This window comes from Drosophila simulans, chromosome X (genome assembly GCF_016746395.2).
Source record: "Drosophila simulans strain w501 chromosome X, Prin_Dsim_3.1, whole genome shotgun sequence".
NCBI lineage: Eukaryota > Metazoa > Arthropoda > Insecta > Diptera > Drosophilidae > Drosophila > Drosophila simulans.
Window position 1 is genome coordinate 7,046,400 of NC_052525.2, and position 23,913 is coordinate 7,070,312.

A 23,913-nucleotide genomic window follows, 5' to 3' on the forward strand; every position below is an offset into this window, starting at 1 on the left:
ATCAAGCGCAAGAAATGCCAGACACAAATCTGATTTCCGTTTGACGGCCTTTCCACTTTAAGTCCCTCACATCTAAATACCTTAACCCTTGGCAAACCCCCGTATTCTTTGGATGGCAAAGTGGCTGGCTTATTGGCTTTCGACAAAGGGTTCCATCTGGGGTTCCTCAAGAAGGGCTACCGTATGCTAAACAAGTTCTTACCACAACACTTCTCAATAAATTGCATGGATTACTCGTACATTTTTTGGAGAAGATATGGAGCATTGTTGAAGAACTCAGATAGCCAAATCAGTATATAATTCAAGAGCATAGAAAAATATTTACTGGAAAGATTCATTGGCGACGATCCTAACTGCATATGGAGACTGTCATTTTCCCGGTGCAGAATTAGTAGTGGAAAAGTAGTTGGTGCTTAAACGCATGACACGACAGAGAAAGGTATAGCTAGAGAAAAAGAGGAAAAAAATGGGGAAAAGACTTTCAAGCAAAAAAATTGATGGTGCGCACTTATTCAAATTAACATAAATCAAAAGAATTTCCAGTGCAGAGAAATGCGAAAGAAAGCTAAAAAAAATGGAATGAGGTGGAAAATGGGAAAATGTATTTTAAAATCCAGGGTGTTACAGTACTGTGTAACTAAAATATATCCGATCTTGATTGAACCAACGTGGGAGGTATCCAGAATATTGATATTAATACTTACCCCAAAAACTGTTGCGATGTAATAAAGCCCTAGCTACTAACTGTAAATTATTTATTTAAAAATATATTTTATTTTTGATACTTAAAGAATATGTTTCTAGTTTGAAGGGTTTTGGTTCTGTTGAATTCTGCTTATACCAATTCCATAAGATTTTCCCAACCGATGCAAAACCTCGAGGACTTTCCGTCGGAAAACCTCGAAAGTCCACGTCCGCTTTTCCACCTTATGTCGTTCTGTGTGTGACTAACGCTAACATTTTTGTGATTTTTCATCTTCATCTCTGTTCGCTCGTTTTTTCACACCTTTTGCGGCTTCGCTTCATTCGCCGTCGCATTTCCATTTCCATTGCCACTTCCGTTTCCGTTGATTTGTTGCTAGCGCCCCTAAAAAAAGGAGGGGCGTGGCAGGAAGTGGCTGCTTAAAACGCCGCACGCAGAAAAGGAGTAAAAAAAGCAACAAAAAAACTAAGTGTTAGAAGAAGCAGCAGCTTCAGCTTATGCTGCACATAATTTGTAACCATTTCACACCCTTCCTCTAAAATTGGTGGAGTTTTTTGTACTTTTTGGGGCGAGAAGGTGGATCTCTCCAAATTGCTCCAAATTTAAAATAAACCAAAGCCAGCTCCCCAAAAAATATCACTCTCCACCTCCCTATAAACCTTATAACATTTCAAGCTCATTCTTCTAGCTGTTTCTCCTTCTAAATATTCTTCATTCTTTGCTTTTTTGTTTTTTACATATATATGCGAATATAAATGAAATTTTTGTTGTTTGGACGTGACACATTTAGTTTGAATATATGGCAACTCAGTCGTCAGTCAGACGAGCATCGGAACGTAGATGGTTTTGCTTTTGCGAGGGGGTAAAATGTAAGGGGATGTGGGTCGAACAGAAAAAAAGGGAAGGGGGTTGACTGACGACTGTTGATGACGTAAACGCAATTTGGTTTACAAAACAGAAAGAAACTGTCAGAAACCAAAGATGTCGATGGTTTTATTTTTTTCGCAGGTGTGGCCAGTGGCGTTTCATTTACAACTAAGCTTCGTTTGTCTTTTAAGTTAAGTTTAAGTTTTAAGTTAAGTTGAAGGCAATATTTGATATAATACAAGTGACATTGATAAACGAGTTGAGCACCTGTTTAAATCGCAGTGGTGTATTATAAGTAAACCCCTTTTAGTAGCTTCATTCCCCCATTCGATTGCCTGACAAATGTAACACCTTTGCATACAGCTCAACCCTTGAACCCCAAATATTATTATGATTTCACCATCTCCGCTCTCGTGTCTTTGGCAGGCAATGGCAGAAAGAAGTGGCAAAAATCCAACATAAATCACAAGCACTCAATGTCAACTCAATGAACTGCTCATGCATGCAAGGACCCCTTTCCATTTCCCCCTCTAGCGAATCCCTGGAAAATCCAGCAAAGTGAGTGCAAGTGGAGCTGGCATCGCGTTATTTGTGGAATTTTCTCGAGTACATTTCGATGATAAGGAGCAGGCTACAAGAGCTAGGGAACCACATGTGAGAGTGGTGGTGGATGAAAAGGCGGAAAAGGTCCTTTCCACTGCGCTTTCTTAACAATTTGTCATGCATGGAGCGCCAAATATGCCGAAAGTAGAAAAATGTATTAAAAGCAGCTGCGAGTCCTGGGTGGAAGTCCTAGAAATGCCACAAATAAATCATTTCTTTTTGCCATCTTGAGATATGCGTGTGTGTACAGATAGCGGTGAGTATCTATATACAGCATAGGTTAAGATAATAAGAACATGAGCAAATAAAAATATATTACCTATAGATATTTTATATGTAACTAATATATATAAAATATAATATAAATTATATAGATGCAGTTTAAACATTAATTCATTTTAAAAGAACATTTGATGTCAAGATGCGCACCAGTTATCGTGTAATACATTAGCCGAATTAACCTCCATCGTCTGAGCTTGTTAGTCGGTGGAGAATTGGCTTTTGATTCGAATTGGGATGACTGTCTGAAGTAGTTTCGGTTTCGCTAGCACTCGAAATATTTTCACGTGTCTCGTACAAATGTCAAATGCACACACACCCACGTAAGCACATATAGGCGCACTCGCACATAAATCAAAAAACGAAGGGATTGTGGCAAACGTATTGAAATGTAACGCATTTATTTTCATTACAACAACCCAAACCCGCAAAAGTATGCTATGCAAAAATATTAGGCTGCGATGCGTCGCTAATGTGACAGACAAAAAAAAAAAAAGGGGAAAAGAAAAGCGAAGCGAAGGAAAAGGGCCATGAGGGCTCGGCCATAAGCCACCGTTGCGATATAAGCACTTTATTGGATCATCAGACTTATTTTGATATGTGACCAAATAAATATGGGAAGAATTCAAGGGCAGGGGAAAAGTGTGAGCCATTGACATTTTGCAGCCATAAATTCTTGTCAGTGGGGAAGAGCCATATCAACTTTATTCAAGTTATTTTCATTTTTGCATACTTGTACGGCGCGCATCTCGAGCACGTCTCTTCGCCGACTACTTTTTGACAAATCTACTTAGGCATTTCTCCTTGCCTTCGGTTTGTTTATTTATGTTTATTTGTGATTTATTTCGATAACATAAGAAATATCCCCAACATGCCGGCATGTGTGTGCTGCCTGTGTGATAATGGCATGTCTATTATATGCGAAAGGCATGTCTGAGCTGTAAATTCAAATGCTTGAATATTCAAATCACCTTCAGCGCTCATGAAAATAGGATCAGAGATCATCAAGGCCTTACTTTGATTTCCGTAAAACAAAACCCTTGGGAAAATAAATTACAACATTTATACATATTTGATATTTAATATATTTTATTTACCAATCCAAACGCATTACAAGTTCTAGCCAAAATGCCTTAAATGCTTAGCGTACAATTACTGTAAGACTCGTAAAAATTTGTCAAAATTTGCATATCAATTGCCGCGAAGAAAATACATTAAAAATTATACACTAATAGAGAAAATCAAGTTAAGGACGACATCAACTTATCTTATCCACCCAGTTTTCTCCGCTTTCCCATTTGCATGCTTCATTAGCGCGGTCCGCGGAGCTCTGCGAATTAAAAGTAATGTTAATTGCGCCCCGCCGACTGCGTTCATCCATAATCAATTTTGGCCGCTGGCCCAGCAGCACAGGAAAAAATTATATGGAAAAAAACCGAAAAGAAACGCACAAAATATGACATAAAAATTTTTCATTTCCTTGAGGAAAAATGTAAGCAGCAACAAAAAGAAGCGTGAAAATCGACAAGCAGAGCATCGCCTGGTGGATTTTTCAAGCTCAATTCCCAACGGACGACGAACTTTGGCAATGAAGTAGAAAATGAAGTAGCGCCACGCCCACTTTGCCCACCATTTTCCCCCCTCACCCACCAACCCACCACCTCTCTCAGTGGGCCAGTGAATGTATTCATCAATGCAACACATTTGCATATTTCGGGCGTAAAAATTAATCACTAATTTTAATACGCAACGAGGCCGAAACAGAAAGAGAGAGTGAGTGGGCTTTCGAAAAAAAAAGAAAAGCGAAGGAAAACCAAAGGAAAACCTCGCCCCCAAAACTTGTTAAGTGGGCAACACTAATGTAGCAATTTTGAAATTGATGAAAAAAAAGAAAGATAGCCAGATGTAAGGTAAACAAATTGCGCGATGGGGCGTTGTCATTTATAAGAGAAAAGGACCCAAAGATATTTCCTGTTCCCCTCATAATAATAAAAAATAAATAAATGGAAAATGAGAAAACGCAGCTCGAACATAAAAATGACCAAGGCAATAGCAGCGCCAGCGAGACCAGTAAAATCGCCGAGGGGTTGGAAAATGGTTGGGGAAAAGCTCGGGTGAATCTATCTAGTCTATCGAAACGCTCGCCGCATTTTACCTGCAGCACTTTGATGGCCACGCGGATGGGCGGGATGGGCGGCTATTCCTCCATTAAAACTAATGGGAAATTTGCTATAATTTGATTTCAGAGACCGAGAAGAAGATGTTACTTGGTCCTTGACGGCTCAGGTAGATTGAAGATAGAAAATTGCTTGAGATTTGATTAATTGCAAATTGGAAATGAATTGGGCAGGCAAATCAATGACAAGACGCTAGGAATTTTGTGGCACGTAAAACGGCACTGTAAATAACTGGATATTTTAAAAGGAATAATTGTTTTTAAACCATTTTTAATTTTCATACTTCTCTATATATTTATATTTAGCTATACAAACATTTAAGCCAATTGAAGTGAAATGCAAAATGCCAATTACTCCCCCTTATCTCCTTGGCATTTCTCCTACCCTTTTTTTGTGTGAAAATTTGAGTTGCCTAATTCCAGGCGGGACGTCTAAAAAGAGGACCAAGCTAGAGGTGGGTGGGTCATGGGCGTGAGGTCAGGGGTCAGGGACCAAGGGGCACGGGAAGTGGCAACTTGAGTCTGGGCCAAGTACACGCGCCTGCACATGCGAAATGAGAAAACTTTTCGACCACAACATCGACGTGGTGGCAAGCGTTAACAGCCGGCGGCCCACACAACTACAACGCAAATACAAACACCAATGCTCGTGGAAAAGCGCCAAAAACCCAGCCACTGCCATGACCCCTTCTACATATTCTCCACCTCATCGCCGCCCCCTTTTTTCACAGTGCATCGTTGTTGTCTGCCCGCAAAAGATTGCTTTTAGAAATTTATAGTTTCAATAATGTGGCGACCGCGTTCCACGAACCGTTGCATTGTTAGTGGGTGGCGAATAGGTGGTAGGTGGTGCAAAATGAGGAGGGGAGTCGGATAGGAAAAACAACCGTGCATGTGTGTGTGTATGAGTATGCATTCTCATGTGTATTTTCAATTTACGCGTCCATAACTTCAAGTTTTGCAACTTTACCTACCGAGCGAGCAACACCCGAAGGAACAAGTTGTCGACGGGCCGCATATCGAACACTTGAACAGCAGCCGCACACACATACAACGTACACACACAATGAAGCGCACTCACACTACTGCAGAGCTATAGTGTTGCAGCTGAAATCGGAGCTAAGATTCCAGCTAGACAAATCTGCACTGGGGAAAAAAAAGATACAGAAAATACAGGAAAATTTATATTATGCCGGTAGTAATCCCACTTAATATTTCAACGTTTAATTGGTAAAAAAAATAAACAAACATGTAGTTCTACAAGTCCATGTGACATTGTTATGTTGTGTTATGTAATGTATGTTTTTTTGAGAGTGCACAATCTGGAGATGGGACTTGGGACTTAAACTGCGACCGAAACTGAAGCAGTTGCCGTTTCCGCAATTACAAAACTTCCGCAAAAATAACAAAACACTCGCGCGGCAAGCCCCGCTGAGTGTCGACGAGGTGGCAGAATGGGTTTAAAAATGTTCGGGGAAAAGCTGGCAGCACATGTGAACCCGGCCCAGCAAACACACACACACTTTTCTGTGCATTTTTCTGGGACAGATTTTAATTTCTTAATGCAGAAAGGGCAAACCGGTGGGGTTAAGTAGGTGGATGCTGCAGAGTGGGGCTACCAAAGGGTTAAGCACCGCCGGACAACTTTGTCTTTGTGCATTCGCAATGAGACAACACAACCGGTCGCATCTGTTGCCAGTCAAACTGCAAGTCAATTCGGTAAAACTGAACTACCCCAAAAAAGCAAGAATCTGATGGATGTCCTATTATTCTCCCCCGTGCCCCCGCAGCTTTTGCCTCTGATTTTTTTTCCCAGTTTTCTGAACTGTCATTAGTTGGCTGCCGCCCAGGAGCCATTAGCCTCGTTATCCCAGCTCAATTTTCTCGTTACCTACCATATTTTTATCCATATAGATAGTATACGCGTCTTCCATCAAAAGAAATTGATAATCTCTTAATAAGCCGAGAGGCAAACAGTCTAAGAATATTTTTCCTTAGCCGGAAAACCAACAAACAGACAACTTCAAAAGGAGTTTCCCCAGACACGTGTGTGTGTGTGTGTTTGTGTATGTGTGTGGGTAACTGAGATCCCCGATACTATTTCCCCGACCCAAATCCCAAGATTCTCGGACAACTCCCTTTTGACACGCACACAAATCACTTGATTCAATCATCTCGAAAATTGATAACATGCTATTTACAAATGACATCACTGAAAAAAAGCAAACTCATTGAGGGTCTGCCACAAATTATTTATAGGCCAACGGCAAACAAAAAAACAAGATACCCGAAAAAATTAGGACACGTGCCGCCAGTTGACCAGCCTCTTGGCCACGCCCCCTTTTTAGTCTCGGGTGAAAGTTGCACTGGCCAAGTGAAAGTAAAGCCTTGTGACCGCACACGGCACGCACCAAAAAAAAAAAAAAAAACAGCCCAAAATAATGATAAAGTCTAGTGTCCCAACTATTAGATATCCTATACTTGACATTCCTTTTAAATAGTAGTTTAGTTTTCTATTGTTCTCGTGCATAGAATAATTATCCAATTCTTTCTAGAAATCGAACAAATATAAATATAGACAATCTATATTTTCTTATTTAAGTTGCACCAAAAAGTCAAAGATACCCTCGCTAATACAGAGTATTATAAAAAAGAAAAACAAGAGGCAGGAACATTTTACCACCCCTCCTCTCAAGCAGCCTCATTTGGGATGCGTTGCACGCTGAGCTTTTCATTTCAATTTGAACGCATTTTTTGCGGCCAAAACAAGGAGGGCAGAGTAAAATTTGAGGGGGATGCAGAAGGCTAACCATCACAATCTGAACAATCGGCGCAATCGGACAATTGATTCGAACGCATTTGCGTGCTTGCCTCAAATAACTGCAAATTATTTTCAGTCTTTCTTATTCTTTTGTTGTGTGTTGTATTTTTTCGGGGATTCCCCATTGTGCCATCAGCCTCATCAGGCGGCAAAATGCCAAAATGGGGGGTGGTCATGGAATCAAGTTAAGTGATTCGCTACGTGATGCTCTTTTGGGGCCAAGCATCGTAAAAAGGTTCCAGCAGAAATTGGAAGTGGACAAAAAATAACAGAAGGTTTTACCAAGAAAATCTGAGTGCAAGCAGCACAAAAAAAATCACAAAAAATATGCCCAAAAAACTTATCAAATTAAATATAAAACACTAAAGTATTATGGTAATTAAATCTAAATTTAATACATAATTCCAGTAATAGGCACACATTTAGCATTTTACATTTTAAATACATAAGGTTTCCCAGAATTTAATTGAATTGGAATCATAACTAGTTTTCTTTGTCTAAAAATATATTGGGTATGAGTATGCTTCGTTTCCCTTTGGAACGAAGCCCCCCATTATGACCCAAGGCTGGACGATCCATTGAGCATTAAACAGTTGACCAAACTTTAATTAAGAGCACAACGAAAACAGTCAAACAAAACCCACAGAAAAAGCCAAACAATGGAGGGGGGCTAAAAGAAAGACCTAACCGAAAAGTCAGCAACACTTGAGCCAAATGTCAAATACACAAATATCCGAAATGCGAATGGAAATGGAAATGGACATGAAAATGAAAACGAAACGAAAACGCCCTCCGGGGTGCATTTGCCAGCCAAACTAAGTGACCGGACCCTATAGGACGACCCGATTGAATAGAAACTATAACGAGACAAACAATAAGTTGGGCAAAGGAAAAGGTTAACACTCCATAACCCCAACCCCCACCACCCCTCTCTAATATGGTATTGATAGCTAAGCATACGTATGTTAGTTTGTTCTGGGTAAACCGGAGACAAAAAATGGACAAAGAGTTAAGGCCAAGTCAAAGTGACAATAACAAGCGCAAAATGGACACCACTACTGGCTGATGATGATGATGATGATGACAATAGACCGGGATCGAGGACTTTCTGCTCCTTGGGACGACTTGACATCCGGCATAAATGTCAAACGCTAACTTTGGCCGCAAATCTAGATGCTTGGGTCAATGCTTCGAGAAGAAAGGACAACCGATGACCACCAGCACAGCAGCAGGGCAAATATATTCATGACGATTTTCGAGACAGGACCTGCACAAGTCCATCAGTTGCTAGGCCGAAACTTAAATATCTATATGTAGATATATATAAATATATATGTGTACACCCATCGCATTTAAGGCAAATCTCGCATCCGCATCCAATTCCCATTCCCATCCCAAATCCAACCAAGTGCGTCGCTTAATTACAAAACGAACAACGCATAAAAACCAACAGAAACAGGGTTCGTCGATGGGCCACCTCCTACATTACCCCCAAGGAAGGACACTATTGTCTAACGGGACTCAATGCCATACCATGCCGTACACTGCGAGAAAATGTATTACTTCAATGAGAGGTAAATACAAATTCAAATATGCATATGCTCTAACCCAGTAGAAAATAGATATTGCTGGCATTTGAGTCAAATCTTTTGATTGTGCATAAGAAAATGACCATCGCGTTTTTGGACAGTGTATTATCCCGTATTCCCCCCACACTCTTTCACTCGCCGTCTCATCGTTTGACATTTGCAATATTTGACATTCAAGTAAAGGCATAAATTTGCCTTTAATGAAATCCAAAGGCGTCCTGGCCATGGGGATGTATCTCTCTATATGGCGGGGTGTCTGCACCATATGAATGTGGTTAAGGGGGGTGCTGGCCGAAATGGGGGTCCTTCGGCCCCATATTTCGTCCCCTTTGACGACCATTAGGCGGCCAACCGCAGCGACAGCTGGCAGGGCCAGCAAATTACAACAGCGGAAACGAGTAGAGTCTATTGAGCGGCCATTGAACATGATGGCAGGAACGTGTCCTTGGCTTTGCTTTTTGAATCACATTCGGTTTTAGGCTCCATTTTAAACATGCTAATACAATAATACCATTAAAGGGGTTTTCTTGAAACACCACCCAAAAGAAAAAGAAAAAAACTACAAAAGCAGACAATTTCATTGTAACAGTGTTATATTCATACAATTCGAAAGCAAAAAGAAAATTACATCAACAATTTTGGATAGACTTGCTATTAGGGAATACCCCAAATCTACTGATACATCTCAAAAATGGGCCCTACATTTTTTCATGACGACGGATTTTTATAATGTGGAGTCGATGGATATACTATAGACATCACATTGATCGACTCTTGATGTGCATTTCCTTATAAAGGAATTAACTTATTAAAAATATATATTAAAACAAATATTTAGACTTCGCTGTGATCTGGAGAAGTATTTGTTCGATTCAAGGGAGGATATACATTCTTATTCATCTCTGTGTCTTGAGTTGCTTCGGAGTCCTCTTTTTCTAATTCCTACTTGAACACTACGGTTTTGCATTCTGGGATTTTGCTTTGTAGCTTTCGTTCTATTGTGATAGGGAAATAGGGTCAGTATCAGTAGCATTCAGAAAATATCCTAATAGTTCGGAGGGGTATACCTCTCAGTTTGTGGTTGCTTGACATTCTTCATAGCCTTTGGTGCCTTGACCTCCTCCTCAACTTGTGGTACAGTCTAGTATTTTCGATTAAACAAATAGGATATACAGATACAAATAAAATAAATAAATCCAACTTACATTGTACTTTTGCACACGCATCATGAAAAATATAAAGATACTTAAAAGACCAAAGGCACATGAGGTCAATCCAAACACTATCATCTGATCATAATGTGTCTCCTGCGTATTCGTCATATGGTCAATCCCCATGCCTAGCTTCAGAGCAATCCTTCCTATAAAGCCGTTATTGCCCTCTGGAATACATTAATCATTTGTATGGTAAAGCACGGGTAATAATAATAATATACGATCTCAAGTGGAAAGTTAGTGTGTTTAAATGGGTGGTGTTTTAGTGGGCGTGAATGCTTTGAATGGAAAAAGAGATTTGCAATTAAAAACTTGAAATCTGCGCAGCGAAGGCAAATAAAATGCAATTAGCAAGATTTGAATTAATTAAGTAGTAAGTACAGTCGTCACCGGCTACGGCAAACAAGTTGATATGGAAACCCCAGGCTCGAAGTTTCACATTATTAATAGCTGAAAAGTAGTGGAATACGGAAACTGGGTATTGTGGGCGGGAGGCGAAGACGTGTGCCAGACAACTCATACACAAACACATGGAACAGTTGTCTTTTGTTTATCTTGCGCACAGACATAAGAAAAGTGGGAGGTGGATGTGAGAGGTGGACTACCCTTGCAAGGACGATAAGGAGCAAAAGCAGCGGCAGCAGGAGCAACAACAGCAAAGTGCAATTATCGCAAAATACCTTAAGGTTTACATCGTCAGTGTGGCGGGAAAGCAGGGAAAATAGGAAAATTCACAGTGGCCCACAGGTGTGCCTCCACCGCCGCCACCGTCACACGTTTCCCCGCCCACACTGTCTGCTGGTGTTTACCCAAGTGCTTTGTATTGAAGTGCATTTTGGCATGTAATTTGTAGTTCTTTGCTATTTGATTTTTCAAGCTGCGAGCTTAACCCAAACCAGAATCACTTCCAAACTTAGTAAATCGTTTGCCACAGGGAACCCCACGTAATGAGTATCGCCGGAAACTTCATTGATTTACCAATTAAAAGATCGCTTATACCGTCCAGCAATTCTTCCCAAGCAGCGATCAAATTTGTAAGATGATCAGCACAAAAACGAGTAAAACGACGAATGGTGGTACAACACACAAAATCCAAAAAAAAAAAGTGATATGGGAAGAGGGCCTTTGAAGTTCGATAATTGCAAATTCCTTGTGCATGTTTCAGTTCGCATCAAATCGTCGCGCAATGATCGGATTTAAATCAGCGGCGACTGTGGCGCAACTAAATTGATCTTTTATCGCTTCAACGACACTGCTGCTCGCGGGAATCGAGGACCGTTTCGTATCAGAGATCGGAACGGAATGAAGCGGAAGGGGGATAATACTCCTATGGGATCGGATTGGATTGGTTCGCTTTAGTTTGGCTTTGAGGGGCTCTTGGTAGCCGGCGCGTAAGAGCTTACAAAATACGACAACGCACAGAAGCACATAACTCAGCTGATGGAGCAAAAGGCAATGCGAGCCACGAAGTAGTACGAGTAGTGCACTGGAAAAAACTTACTGCCATAAGACATATATGCATATTCCGGTCAGAATTCAGGAATAGTAAGCAATCACACAGCTAAAAACTGCCAAAAGTGGGCAAATTACTATATTAATTTCTTTCGGTGCAACACTAAAGCAGCAACCACTCAACCGATTGGAACATGAGGATCGACGACGACGACGACGACGTTCACGCGCTGGGATTAAATCGGAAGTTATGCGAATGTCAAAAGCTCGTCTCGTCTCCCGCCCCTCGAGGAGCCTTGATTGGTGTGGAAGCCACGAGATTCAGAGATGCGACCGATGAAGAGATGGCCATTCGGTTGCCGGGAGAGTGATGAAGTAAAAATTGTTACCGTATCGAATGCGGATTAAAATCAGCTAAACAAGTTGCCAGTCGCATTGGTCGCTCAATGTCTGTCGATCCTCCTCTCTCGCTTTGGCTCTTCCCTACAGCTTCTTTTCACTTTTAGCCATATTGATGGGCCGCGAAGAGGGTCAAAGCGAATCGATAACGAATCAATTAGGAGTTGTTCGTGGACGAGTATGGGGGTAATTTAAAAACGCATTTAACTGGGCATATTAATTAAGAGGTTATTAGGTTGCAAGTGCAACGCTTTTCCCTGTATAAAATCTATATTATGCCCAACTTTTAATAAACGCCAAGAAACGAATCGAAATCCTACTTTTAACTTCTGTTTCTTTCTCTAATCAGCAACATTTCAAGTGGCTGGGCAGGAAAATAAATAAAAAGAAATCGGTCGAAAATGAAAGGGATTAAACAAATAAATCACTTGGCTCCGTTTTCAGGACATTTTCGTCCAGATTTTTCACAACGAGAGGGTGAAACCAAAAGGGCAGAACAAAAAAAAGGGTTGCCCACACCAATTAATGAGCTAAAAATTGTGCAGCATTGAATGAATTGGAAAGGATAGAGGCGAAGGATTTGCCGCTGTCCCGCAGCAAAAGAGCAAAATTAATGAAGATATTTCGCTGTCGTCGGACAAAGGAGGTGGGTGGGGGGCAGACTTTTGAGTTGAGGACCAAGAAAAAATCATTTGATTTTTAATTACGCTGATTTTTTATATTAGAACGGAAACAGCTTGGAATAGCAAACACCTTGGAAATTAACACGCCCCAAGTTGAAACGAGAGACTCGTCGACGACGACGGTTCTTGGTGACTGGTGACTTGGCCACTTGAGCCACTTGGATCGAAATATCTCGGGGGTCTGGAAAGTGAGTCCGGTACGGTACGGCCGTGGATTCGCGGATGGCACTGCCAACTGGCCCTGGCACGCACGAAAGGGTTTCAACTTAATTAAACCGTTTCTTCTTTTTTCGTACTTTTATTTTTCCCTCTTTTTGACGCAATTGAAAATGGTCGGTAATGTGCCGGGGGGAAATGTGTTGAATGAGAGGGGCGAGGGGAGGTTCTAAACTGCCAACTGTCATCGTATTGGCCACTGCGAAAAGTGGGCACAAATTGACATCTAAAGTGCTTAAAATTTTCTTTAATTAAGTGTGACAAACTGTGGGCAAAATAAGCCAAGACAGCTGATGAATGCACTGCGCCGAATAATTAATAATTTAGAGCAATGTCATTCGATTTTCTTTTTACCAAAGTAGGCTTTTAAATATGTCAAATTAATTAGAAACACGAATTTTACGCGTACATTTTTGCCAAAACCAGTTCGTTTTACGCAAATGACTCATTGGGTACCCATTGGTATACCAATAAATAACCAAAAAGTATGAACGAGGATTGAGAAGCCAGGCGAAGATAGGAAAAAAAAAAAACGCGGATGAGGAACCGTAGTTGCCCACGCAGAAGCAGATAATGCGGACGACACTCAATGGTAGTAATTTGGAGCTCGTAAATAAGCAAAGTGCAGCATTAATAGTTGCTGATTAAGGAGCGCCGACGATAAATAAAAAATAAAGTAATTTAGATCCACGTATAAGAAGCGAACCCGAATAAAATCTGGATTACGTGTACTGAAACTAGTGTAAGAACTTACCGGAGGCGTCTTCCGGGGAATTTGAGAAATGTAAGTAATCACGTATAAACCTTTCCATTTTGTTTGTTTCGTTTCCTTTTTTCACTTTGGAAAATTGTAAAACTTTTTTACTTTCCACAAAACTAAAATATATTTTATTCAGGTTTTCAGAGTACCCGTCCTTCTCTCTTACTTACAATTCTACGACTGACCTATAAGCCAAATTTTCCCCATATTTTGGAGAAGTTAAAATTCCAGGCCAACTTAATTCACACAAAAATTGTAAGCAGCAAACTGAGTGTTTTAGCAAACAAAGAAACACAATTAAAAAATTCCAAATATTCATTTATATTATTCGCTTAAGTATTCCAAATGCCAGAACTACATATGTAGATCCAGCACTTCGCCAAATTAGCCAACCAAAAGGGGCAGAGGCAATTGGTCCCAATTCGACATAAATAATAATCAATTTGGTATCAAATCGTACCACCAAAAGACGACAATGTCCTTGCCGAAAAGCGAAAGAAAAAAAGGAGAATCAGAATTGATGATTATTGCTTTTTGACAGAGATTCGCCAAGGCGACCATAAAAACAAGCTGGGGCAAAGGGAAAGTCCATACTCACATGTCCTTTTATGAGGATTCGTGAGTTTTTGTGTTAGTATCAATAAAATAGCCGCACACACACGCACACACACCCGAAAAATGGAAGGCCGAAGGAAAAATATTTATGTGCATGTTATAGTAAGTGCAAAATAATAGCCGGCGGTCGAAATAAGGGGGGTGGAGTGACGAAAAAAAAGGGGGGTGGAAAAGGGGATGGGAAATGTGAATGTAGTGGCAAAAAGGACACAGACACGTAGCACGCAGACTAGTACTAAAATTGTTTCAACAATTACGAAGGAAAATGATATGTGCTTCTTTTGGTGTTTGCGTGGGTGAAGGCATATGTGTGCGTGAGCTTCTGTATGTTTTGTGTCTGTCTGTGCGTGTGTGTGTGTGTGTTGGCAATAATGCACTCGACACTTTTATTTCTTTTTCATTAGCCAAGAAGCGACTTTCTCTTCTTTCCTTTTTCTTGGCATTTGGCATCTAATTCCCCTTCCACATTTTGGGTCGTGACCTACACATGTGTGTCTCGCCACGCCCATCGACAAAACAAAATTGGGGAAAAAGGCACTGAAACAAACACATTTCCAATATCTGAAAGACATGGCAATAGTAATTTTCTTATACAATTTCGAATGATCCATATTCAAAAGATTTTTTTATATATCTTAAGCTGGCATTACCTTTTTGATATATTATACGTATAATGCCTGATGGTTGGTTAAAGGGTCATGCACATATATATATATGATATATTTATATATATGAAATCAAGTAGGCATTCATAAAACAAAATACCTGATCAAACTATCCATGCTTTTTACTGTCACTTTTAAATTTCCACCTTAGCTCGTCGCACAAAACAAAATTCAGTGAACAACAAGATCTCGTAGGGATAACAACTAAATTCAACAAGACAAACATTCAAATATTTCGGATCATTTTTGGCTTTTTTGAATACAGTATTTGTATTCAGTTTTAAATTAGGTTTAAGCAAAAAGTTTTGAGAGAAAGAATATAAGAAACAAATTTCACACATTTAATATTTAATATTAAGAACACGTGAAGAAGACGAAATCGCTTTATGCTGCTACAACTAGCAAAAAACGTAACCTTAAGACGCACGACCATATAGAATCTACACTTTTAATACACACTTTTAACACACACTTTTAACACTTTTCACACAAGTAAGAGCTGGAGTAAGTAAGTACCTATCTAAGCTGTGTTATTGTGTGTATATATTTAACCACATGTGTATTTTATCTTGCAAACAGCTAACGTAACTAGGAATCGATGGTTTGATGACTCATCACATAAGAAGACATGAAACATAAATTCGCAGTTAACATTTTTGGAGACTAAGATCAAAATTCATGGAAAAGCAAAGTACTTTGGCAGAGCAATGATATAAGCTCTCCATTGATCAAGTAATATGGTAAGTTGTCAATTAATAGCTCGCGTTGCTCATCTCATAAGACTTTTGCTATATTATTTCAGGAGAAGCATGACTCCTGTCATAATCGGCAGGTAAATCGGAGCTCCACAACCTCGACCACCTACCAGGCCATTCCATTCCATTGGACCACGTCTTTGCTTTTCGTATCCTATTTGTAAAGAAACAAAAATACACTTTCCGAAGAAGCAAACCTCCTTTCGTCTTTGTGTCTTTATATAAATTCCAGGATTTACGGGGAAGGCGCAAATTGCCCTGCGCTGTCATAATTTCTAATACCCCGAACCCCCAGAAATGTATGGCGCTCCATAACCCTACTTTATTGGCATTATTAGACGCAGTGTGTTTCCCCCAATAGTTTGCAATTAGATGGCGGGCAATAAAATTGGCAATCAACATAGGAATAATCGAGAAAAATCGAACGGTCATTCGGGGCATTTTAATTTGTAGAGTTGTAGCAAATAATTGAACATTCCACGCCTTCTATGATTTTATTATCAACAACAACTGCGCACATTTCCCACCGCAGAAATCTATTAAAAAATTGGGTAGAAAGTAGCCCAAAAAGTAAGTTTCATGTGCGCGTTGTATCGTACAAATTATGTAAACATCGTGGGTCGAGGGGGTGAAAAATTATGAACCTTGAGGCAGATTGAAGAGAGGTTTTTTTTGGGCTTTTGGGTAGGAGGGCGGTAAAAAAAAACAGGGACAACTGCGGGCCCAGATGAAAAATTCGACCCTAGGCAATATTTACAATTAAAAAATTAACGTAAAACAGACCGAAGAAGGTCCATGACTTGGGGTTGTGGCTACGAGGCTTGCTGGAAATAAAAATTTGGGGGAAAAATTCAAGGAAAAAACTGTGAAAAAGCCCTAAAATCAATAGGAAAAAACCTCAAGTGGAGTGAGCTGTGAAATATCTGACAATGTTAAAGTTTTGCATACATACACTGCGACAAAATCCAATTTCGACAAAAATTGTCAATGTTCTTGGTTGCACATCAAACCAATTTTTAATATATTATTATCATCAAGCACTTATTACTACTCAATATTTTCATATTGAATTGCCAACTGTTGCTTTACTTTTCCGTTTTACTATATCTATTATTTTATGTATAATAAATAATAATAGAATACCAAACAGGATGTGTCGCATACATACATATGTATATCGATAAGATGACATTTTTGCTGTGCATTTATATGGATAAGAAAAAGCATAAATGTGCTTCCAGGGGATTTTCCGCGAGGCCTAATGGAAATTGTATTTATCTCGTTTGAAGTTTTTCTCGTTCCACCACCGAAAATTGTGTCTCGCACCTTCGCCCCACACCACCCACTTTTCTCCACCCACCCGGCGACACTTGGCCTCACCTTGCGCCCTACTCCCAAAAAAGCCCCCTACCCTTGGCCCATCAAGAAGCCTCAAGCGTTTTTTATAAATTAACAAACGAAGCAGCAGCAGCGAAAAAAATGATCAGAAAAAAAGCATAAAAAAAGGAAAAGCGAAATGAATATTTTTTTCTGATAATTTCTCTACCATTTTTATACTCAGTTTGCGGCTGTCAAGAACGCAGGGGAAAATATTTAAAATATTTTCATAGGTAGTTCGGTGGTGGATTGGGATATCTTCTGATCCTTGGTGTTTTTTGGGCTAATTTAAGCGTTAAACCGACTCCGGACAGCCAGATATATAAAAAAAAGGGGGAAGCTGTAAAATGAACAGTTGGCTGAGTGATTGGGCGGTTGGCAGGTGGGTGGAGGGTTGGAAATTTATGGGATGGGCTACCAGAACTGATTATTTAAATCCAGAAATTTGTGAAACCAATTTGAATACCTGAACTTAAGTATCGATGGAATAATTCCAAATAACTTATTCTGAAAACATAATGGAAATAAAACAATTTTTTTGACTGAATCAGCTGAGTCATGCGGGGAAATTAGCCTTAAAATAGATTAAGAGATTTTCCGCATCATTGGTTCCGTATGCATAAAACAATGTTATTAGATCCGTTTAAATAACTTCTGAAATGCATAGAAACTCGTTCCTAAAACGTTTTGGGTCTGGAAATTTAATGCTGGCTTAATTTTTAAGACCAATACCACATATCAACATAAAATAACTATTTATACACACACGTACGTTTCAGCGCTTGCAAAACACTTCACAAAATAGCCAAAAATTGCCAATAAACTTTTGCACAGATGTACAAACATACATACACAGGGAGTTTCATAATGAATATTCCCATTTACAATCGGACACGTAAAACGTGTGTGGTGTGGCCAGGACGTGCCTGTTTTGGCCAATTGCCTCTTACGCTTCGATGATGGGAAAACTTTTTCGATAATACTCAAAAATAAGTGCGAAAATTGTTGAAAATTGCATATGCAAAACACACAAACAATTGACGGAGATATGCACACTGACGCACATTGCATTAGATTTTATTCATTTTATTCAGTAAGAGGGAAAATCAAATGAGTTTTCAAGGGAAAAGGATTGAGGAACTTGTTGCAATTATTTAAATAACTAAACGCACATAGTTGTTTATTGCAAATTGACTTGAATCCCTTATCTTTCACTTGTGAAAAGTTTCGCCAGACAAATGCGCCACATGACGTCATTGATTTTGCATATGGGTTCAACCAATAATCTTTTATAAAACTGAAAATTTCTTTAGAATTAATAATAAAACAGGTTTGCATATTCCTTAAAGTGTAAACAATAAGCTCGGTTGTAGACACTTGGAGAATGTGATAGAGGGTCGCAATCCTTTCCATCGGCTTTCTTAAATGTGAGCATCCGTTTCCGCCGGGAAATATTTGCATACTCCGAGCGATTCGAGGAGGATGCCAATGGGTGGGCAAATTTGTGGGGTAAAAAGAAGGCCTGTCAAATTTTATGATATCGCCAAACATAACTCATTGACAGCTTTGCATTTTCACATGCCGCCTTCGCCACGGGGGGGCGTGGCGGGGATAGGGCCTGATATTTTCCGGAGGGTGGTAGACTTGTCGCCTTCTGCATATTGCACAAAGTTATGAGCCGCAAATGATAAACGGCCTTGAGGGTTTTCCTGCTTTACCGATTTGGAGAGGGGGGAGTTATTGATTTTTATGTTTTGCATATTTAAGAAATTTGAAAATATCAATAAAATGACAATTTTGTACACTTCTTTGACCCTGCCAGTGTCGACAGCACTTAAATTTACATTTTCCAATTCCATTACGTACATTCTTTCCTTTTTTTCGAGCTCATCAGCAGCGCGTTTGTTTTGTCATCAAGCTAATTAATTAATTAGAAGCGGCAACAACAGCCACCGCACCGCAAGTGGTGTGAAAAATCGCCGGGACACACCTCGAAAGGCACACACACCGCCCCCCTCCGTCGCGACCTTCGAACTCTAAGTGAGTGTGCAATAAAATGGTGTCCCCGGTCTAATTAGATGTGTAGTTGTGCTGTTGCTGCTGCTGCTATGCGTGTAATTCATCAAATGTCAAAGCCAAAAGCCAACTGACATCGACTGCACCTTTTGGGCGTGTTGTTTTAATATGCGTTGTACCCCTAATAGAAGCTCGCTTTCTACCTTTTCATTTCACTTTTCAATTGAAGGGGCAAATTGAACGAAGATCGAAAATCTGATACATTTATGTACTATTATTGTATTTTATTTTGGTAAAATTGATTACCAGCCTTTCGTAGTTTCTACAGTTGTCAATTCCCTCTATATACACATCCAACACGCCAAAGAATAATTCCCACCCAGCAGCGTAGAGATGACTTCATCTCGAATATGGGATCAATTTAAAGCAGATTGCTCTATATTAAACCCTTTCCGATTCAATGGCCCTTCAACTGCACCCCTAAAAAAATAGAATACGAAGAAAAAACACCCAGACAAGCCGCAAAATGCTGTTAAATCTCTCGCTCTCCTCGACGTTTTCCGTCTTAATAAAGATAGCATATTCTCATACATCCGGAGTTGTCGCCAATTCATTTTTATTGCTTTGCTGTCAGTTCATTTTTTTTTTTTTTTTTTTTATAGACGTTTATAGTTTTTTATGTTTCATAAATTTCTTTGTAGACAAGGGCAGCAGTTTAGCCAGCATAAAAGGGTAGTTCAATTGATGAGGAGGGTTTTTGGATTTTGGGGCATTTTGTCAATTTCGATATTAGCGCGTGCGCCAAAAAATATGCAATAACAATTGTCATGCATGCAAATGACTTCATTTGCTGGCAATATTTTCGTCATGCTCTCGCTATATCCATACCCCTTCCAAAAAATGTCGCCCCGCGATTTTCCTCTATTTCCTTTGGCTGTTCCGGTTTTTTTAGTTGGTCGCCACTTTGCATGATTGAACCGAGTTCTCGAGCTTTTGCATAACCCCCCGCCCACACCAATTCCATTCCAGTCGAACTCATTTGATTTCTTTACAGTCGCTGGCTTGGAGTTTTATGAATTCTTGAATACTTTCAGGCGCTGACCCCCCCACCCCCCACACGTCCTTGAGTGGGGGTGGTTTTTGGGTGGCTACTAGTGAGCGAAGTGGTTCCTTCTATGACCAAGTTATGTATGCAGATTGCGTGACGCACGTAAATTTATTTAATTGTATTATTTGCAATGGATGGTACTGTGTGTGTGCGAATGGAGAGTGAAAAGAGGGCAAGTTGAAAAGTGAAAGATTAAAGCAAGCTTAATAATTGAATAAATCATTCCGTATATAGATTATAGATAATATTACATTTATTTCGGATCACCCTAAACCGAAGCCAATTTTTCACTACAACCCATAATCAGCAGATCATAACAGGACCAAAAACAGTCAGGTCGTCTGAAAAAAAATGTAAGCACATATTATATAATTTTATCAAAAAAATTTAGAGGCATGCCACTTTAAAAACGTAAATCATGTCTGAAAGCCATGACAATAATAATTTTTTTTATACAATTTTGAATGATCCACATTCAAAAGATTTTTTTTATATCATAAGCTGGCATTACTTATTTTTGTATTATACGTATAATGCCTCATGGTTGGTTTAAGGGACATGCATATATATAAATGCATATATATATATATATATGAAATCAAGTAGGCATTCATAAAACAAAATACCTGATCAAACTATCCATGCTTTTTACTGTCACTTTTAAATTTCCACCTTAGCTCGTCGCACAAAACAAAATTCAGTGAACAACAAGATCTCGTAGGGATAACAACTAAATTCAACAAGACAAACATTCAAATATTTCGGATCATTTTTTGGCTTTTTTGAATACAGTATTTGTATTAAGTTTTAAATTAGGTTTAAGCAAAAAGTTTTGAGAGAAAGAATATAAGAATATAATATTTAATATTAAGAACACGTGAAGAAGACGAAATCGCTTTATGCTGCTACAACTAGCAAAAACGTAACCTTAAGACGCACGACCATATAGAATCTACACTTTTAATACACACTTTTAACACACACTTTTAACACTTTTCACACAAGTAAGAGCTGGAGTAAGTAAGTACCCATCTAAGCTGTGTTATTGTGTGTATATATTTAACCACATGTGTATTTTATCTTGCAAACAGCTAACGTAACTAAGAATCGAAAGTTTGATGACTCATCACATAAGAAGACATGAAACATAAATTCGCAGTTAACATTTTTGGAGACTAAGATCAAAATTCATGGAAAAGCAAAGTACTTTGGCAGAGCAATGATATAAGCTCTCCATTGATCAAGTAATATGGTAAGTTGTCAATTAATAGCTCGCGTTGCTCATCTCATAAGACTTTTGCTATATTATTTCAGGAGAAGCATGACTCCTGTCATAATCGGCAGGTAAATCGGAGCTCCACAACCTCGACCACCTACCAGGCCATTCCATTCCATTGGACCACGTCTTTGCTTTTCGTATCCTATTTGTAAAGAAACAAAAATACACTTTCCGAAGAAGCAAACCTCCTTTCGTCTTTGTGTCTTTATATAAATTCCAGGATTTACGGGGAAGGCGCAAATTGCCCTGCGCTGTCATAATTTCTAATACCCCGAACCCCCAGAAATGTATGGCGCTCCATAACCCTACTTTATTGGCATTATTAGACGCAGTGTGTTTTCCCCAATAGTTTGCAATTAGATGGCGGGCAATAAAATTGGCAATCAACATAGGAATAATCGAGAAAAATCGAACGGTCATTCGGGGCATTTTTATTCGTAGACTTGTAGCAAATAATTGAACATTCCACGCCTTCTATGTTTTTATTATCAACAACAACTGGGCACATTTAACAATTATCATTTCTAAAATCGGAAAAAAATCGGTTATTGGAAGTCAATATATGCAAAGTTGAAAAATAATTGATAAATATGTTTTTATACATAGTTTACTTTGTAAATGAATATTGCCGTACATTCAATCCAATTTTTAGTACAGTCAAAGCATATTCTTTGTTTTTAAGTGCTTGTATTTGTTTCGCTTTCCCCCGAAATCCAACTCCGAAAAGCCCGCCCCTCTGCGTTTGGTTAACCCTTGTCGAGTCGATTGGCCGGATTGGATTGGGGGAAAAGTTGGCCCGGGGCTATCTGCCCCTTTTCATCGGGCTTCATTCATCATCCAAATCGACTTCCGTTCCAACAGAGAGCGATGCAAACTATCGATAAGGCCCGTCGGGCGGTGCTTTAATGGCAATTTTATCGATAATGTTCGTGCTGAATTTTCGATTTTGTTTGCTTGCATGTCGTTTTAGCCAAAAGCGAATTATGAGCGATCGACACGCCAACGCGACAGCAAGTACCAAGAAATTGTGCAAATCCCTGGTAAAACTGACCCGCGACCGTTCAAAATCCCAGGTCGAACCACCCTTTGATTTAGTAATTTAGCACACAATGTGTTTGTGGATTTTACCGTGGCATTTTGGTGTTCTAGCCCTAGAAATTCCCGCTCCACTTTTGCTCAAATTATGAACACGCGACTATATATCGAACGGCTTGGGTGGTGGTGGGCGTGCCCGCCCTATCAATTAGAACTGGCGACCGAACATCTTGATAAGAAATTTCCTAGCCCAAACCGAAATCCAAGCCCGAAACTCAAACCCGGCCCGATTCGCATTCGTACGTAAAATAAATAAAAATAAAGTGCCAACAACGAAATGCGCTTCAAATGGTCATTAAAATCGTTCGCCTTTGGCCAGTTCCTAAAAGCATGCACCGCTAATTGCCACATAAATAATAAGCCCAAACCAGGATCCGAATCCGAAACCAGTTGAAGCCCCATTGGGGTTTACCAATCGAATATGGGGAAGTTTTGCAGGGTCATAACAACGTATATCATTTAAAAGGACAGGAAAATCGGTAATTATTGGCAAGGACAGCAAGTAGAACTTGTTATCGCTTGCTGGAGATCTTCCATTTATAAAGTTACTTAGGGAATATTAATATATTGATAATTATATATTATATATATTGAGGACTATAAAATGTATACTTATGAAAATCGCCACCTTTTGCCATTCAAGCACAACTGTACTTCAGAAATAGCATCTTGTTATGCAACTTACTCCACATCTCTAAGTATTTCCTTGTGTCTGCTGTGTCTATGTCGCATTAAGTTCAATTTCGGCTACTAGATCAGAATTTATGACATTGACGAAACGATAAAGCTGTTAGCTACTGTCCGTCGACATAAATGTGCATTACACACAAGCGGCCAATAGAGTGGTTATTTCAGGGGGCGCGGAGTCGACGGAATTGGGTGGCCGGGCGGCCAAGGGGGTGGCCATATAACTGACCAGGCAACGGGAAAATGAAATGCGATGCCATGATGCTGGGACGAAAGCCTAAAACTATTAATTTCAACCTACGTGGATAGCGGGGGAAATGGAGAAATCTATATTTACGATTATTGAAGTTTATGACGAAACGTTTTCGTATCATTCTGCGTCGTCACATAAAGACAGAGAGTGGCTTGACTAGGATGTCCTCCACGGGGTTGGGAATTTCATAAATGTTTTTGCACGCAAGCTGCTTATAACATTCTTGCGACCGAGAATGCACACGAAAAAGGCAGTGATTCAGTTGGCATATTCGATTTGAAAATCTATTGTGGCACTAACT

General features: G+C 39.6%; 1 protein-coding gene and 2 long non-coding RNA genes across 3 annotated transcripts; 2 read left to right on the top strand and 1 right to left on the bottom strand.

Moving 5' to 3' along the window:
- Window positions 1-9,613: 9,613 nt before the first annotated feature.
- On the bottom strand, window positions 9,614-13,951 carry LOC27207890. Its single transcript, XM_016183525.3, has 4 exons — window positions 13,757-13,951; window positions 10,244-10,419; window positions 10,106-10,179; window positions 9,614-10,033 (listed from the first exon to the last, which is right to left on the bottom strand). Exons 1-4 carry the CDS (start codon window positions 13,812-13,814, stop codon window positions 9,931-9,933), a joined length of 411 nt encoding a protein of 136 aa, XP_016038421.1. The 5' UTR covers window positions 13,815-13,951; the 3' UTR covers window positions 9,614-9,930.
- A 1,459-nt stretch (window positions 13,952-15,410) lies between these two features.
- LOC27208649 lies at window positions 15,411-15,993 on the top strand. The gene is made up of 3 exons (XR_001600976.3): window positions 15,411-15,550; window positions 15,622-15,782; window positions 15,845-15,993. It is a non-coding gene; the product is annotated as an uncharacterized LOC27208649 (long non-coding RNA).
- Window positions 15,994-21,177: 5,184 nt separating this feature from the next.
- On the top strand, window positions 21,178-21,761 carry LOC120285295. The gene is made up of 3 exons (XR_005544548.2): window positions 21,178-21,318; window positions 21,390-21,550; window positions 21,613-21,761. It is a non-coding gene; the product is annotated as an uncharacterized LOC120285295 (long non-coding RNA).
- Window positions 21,762-23,913: the final 2,152 nt, after the last annotated feature.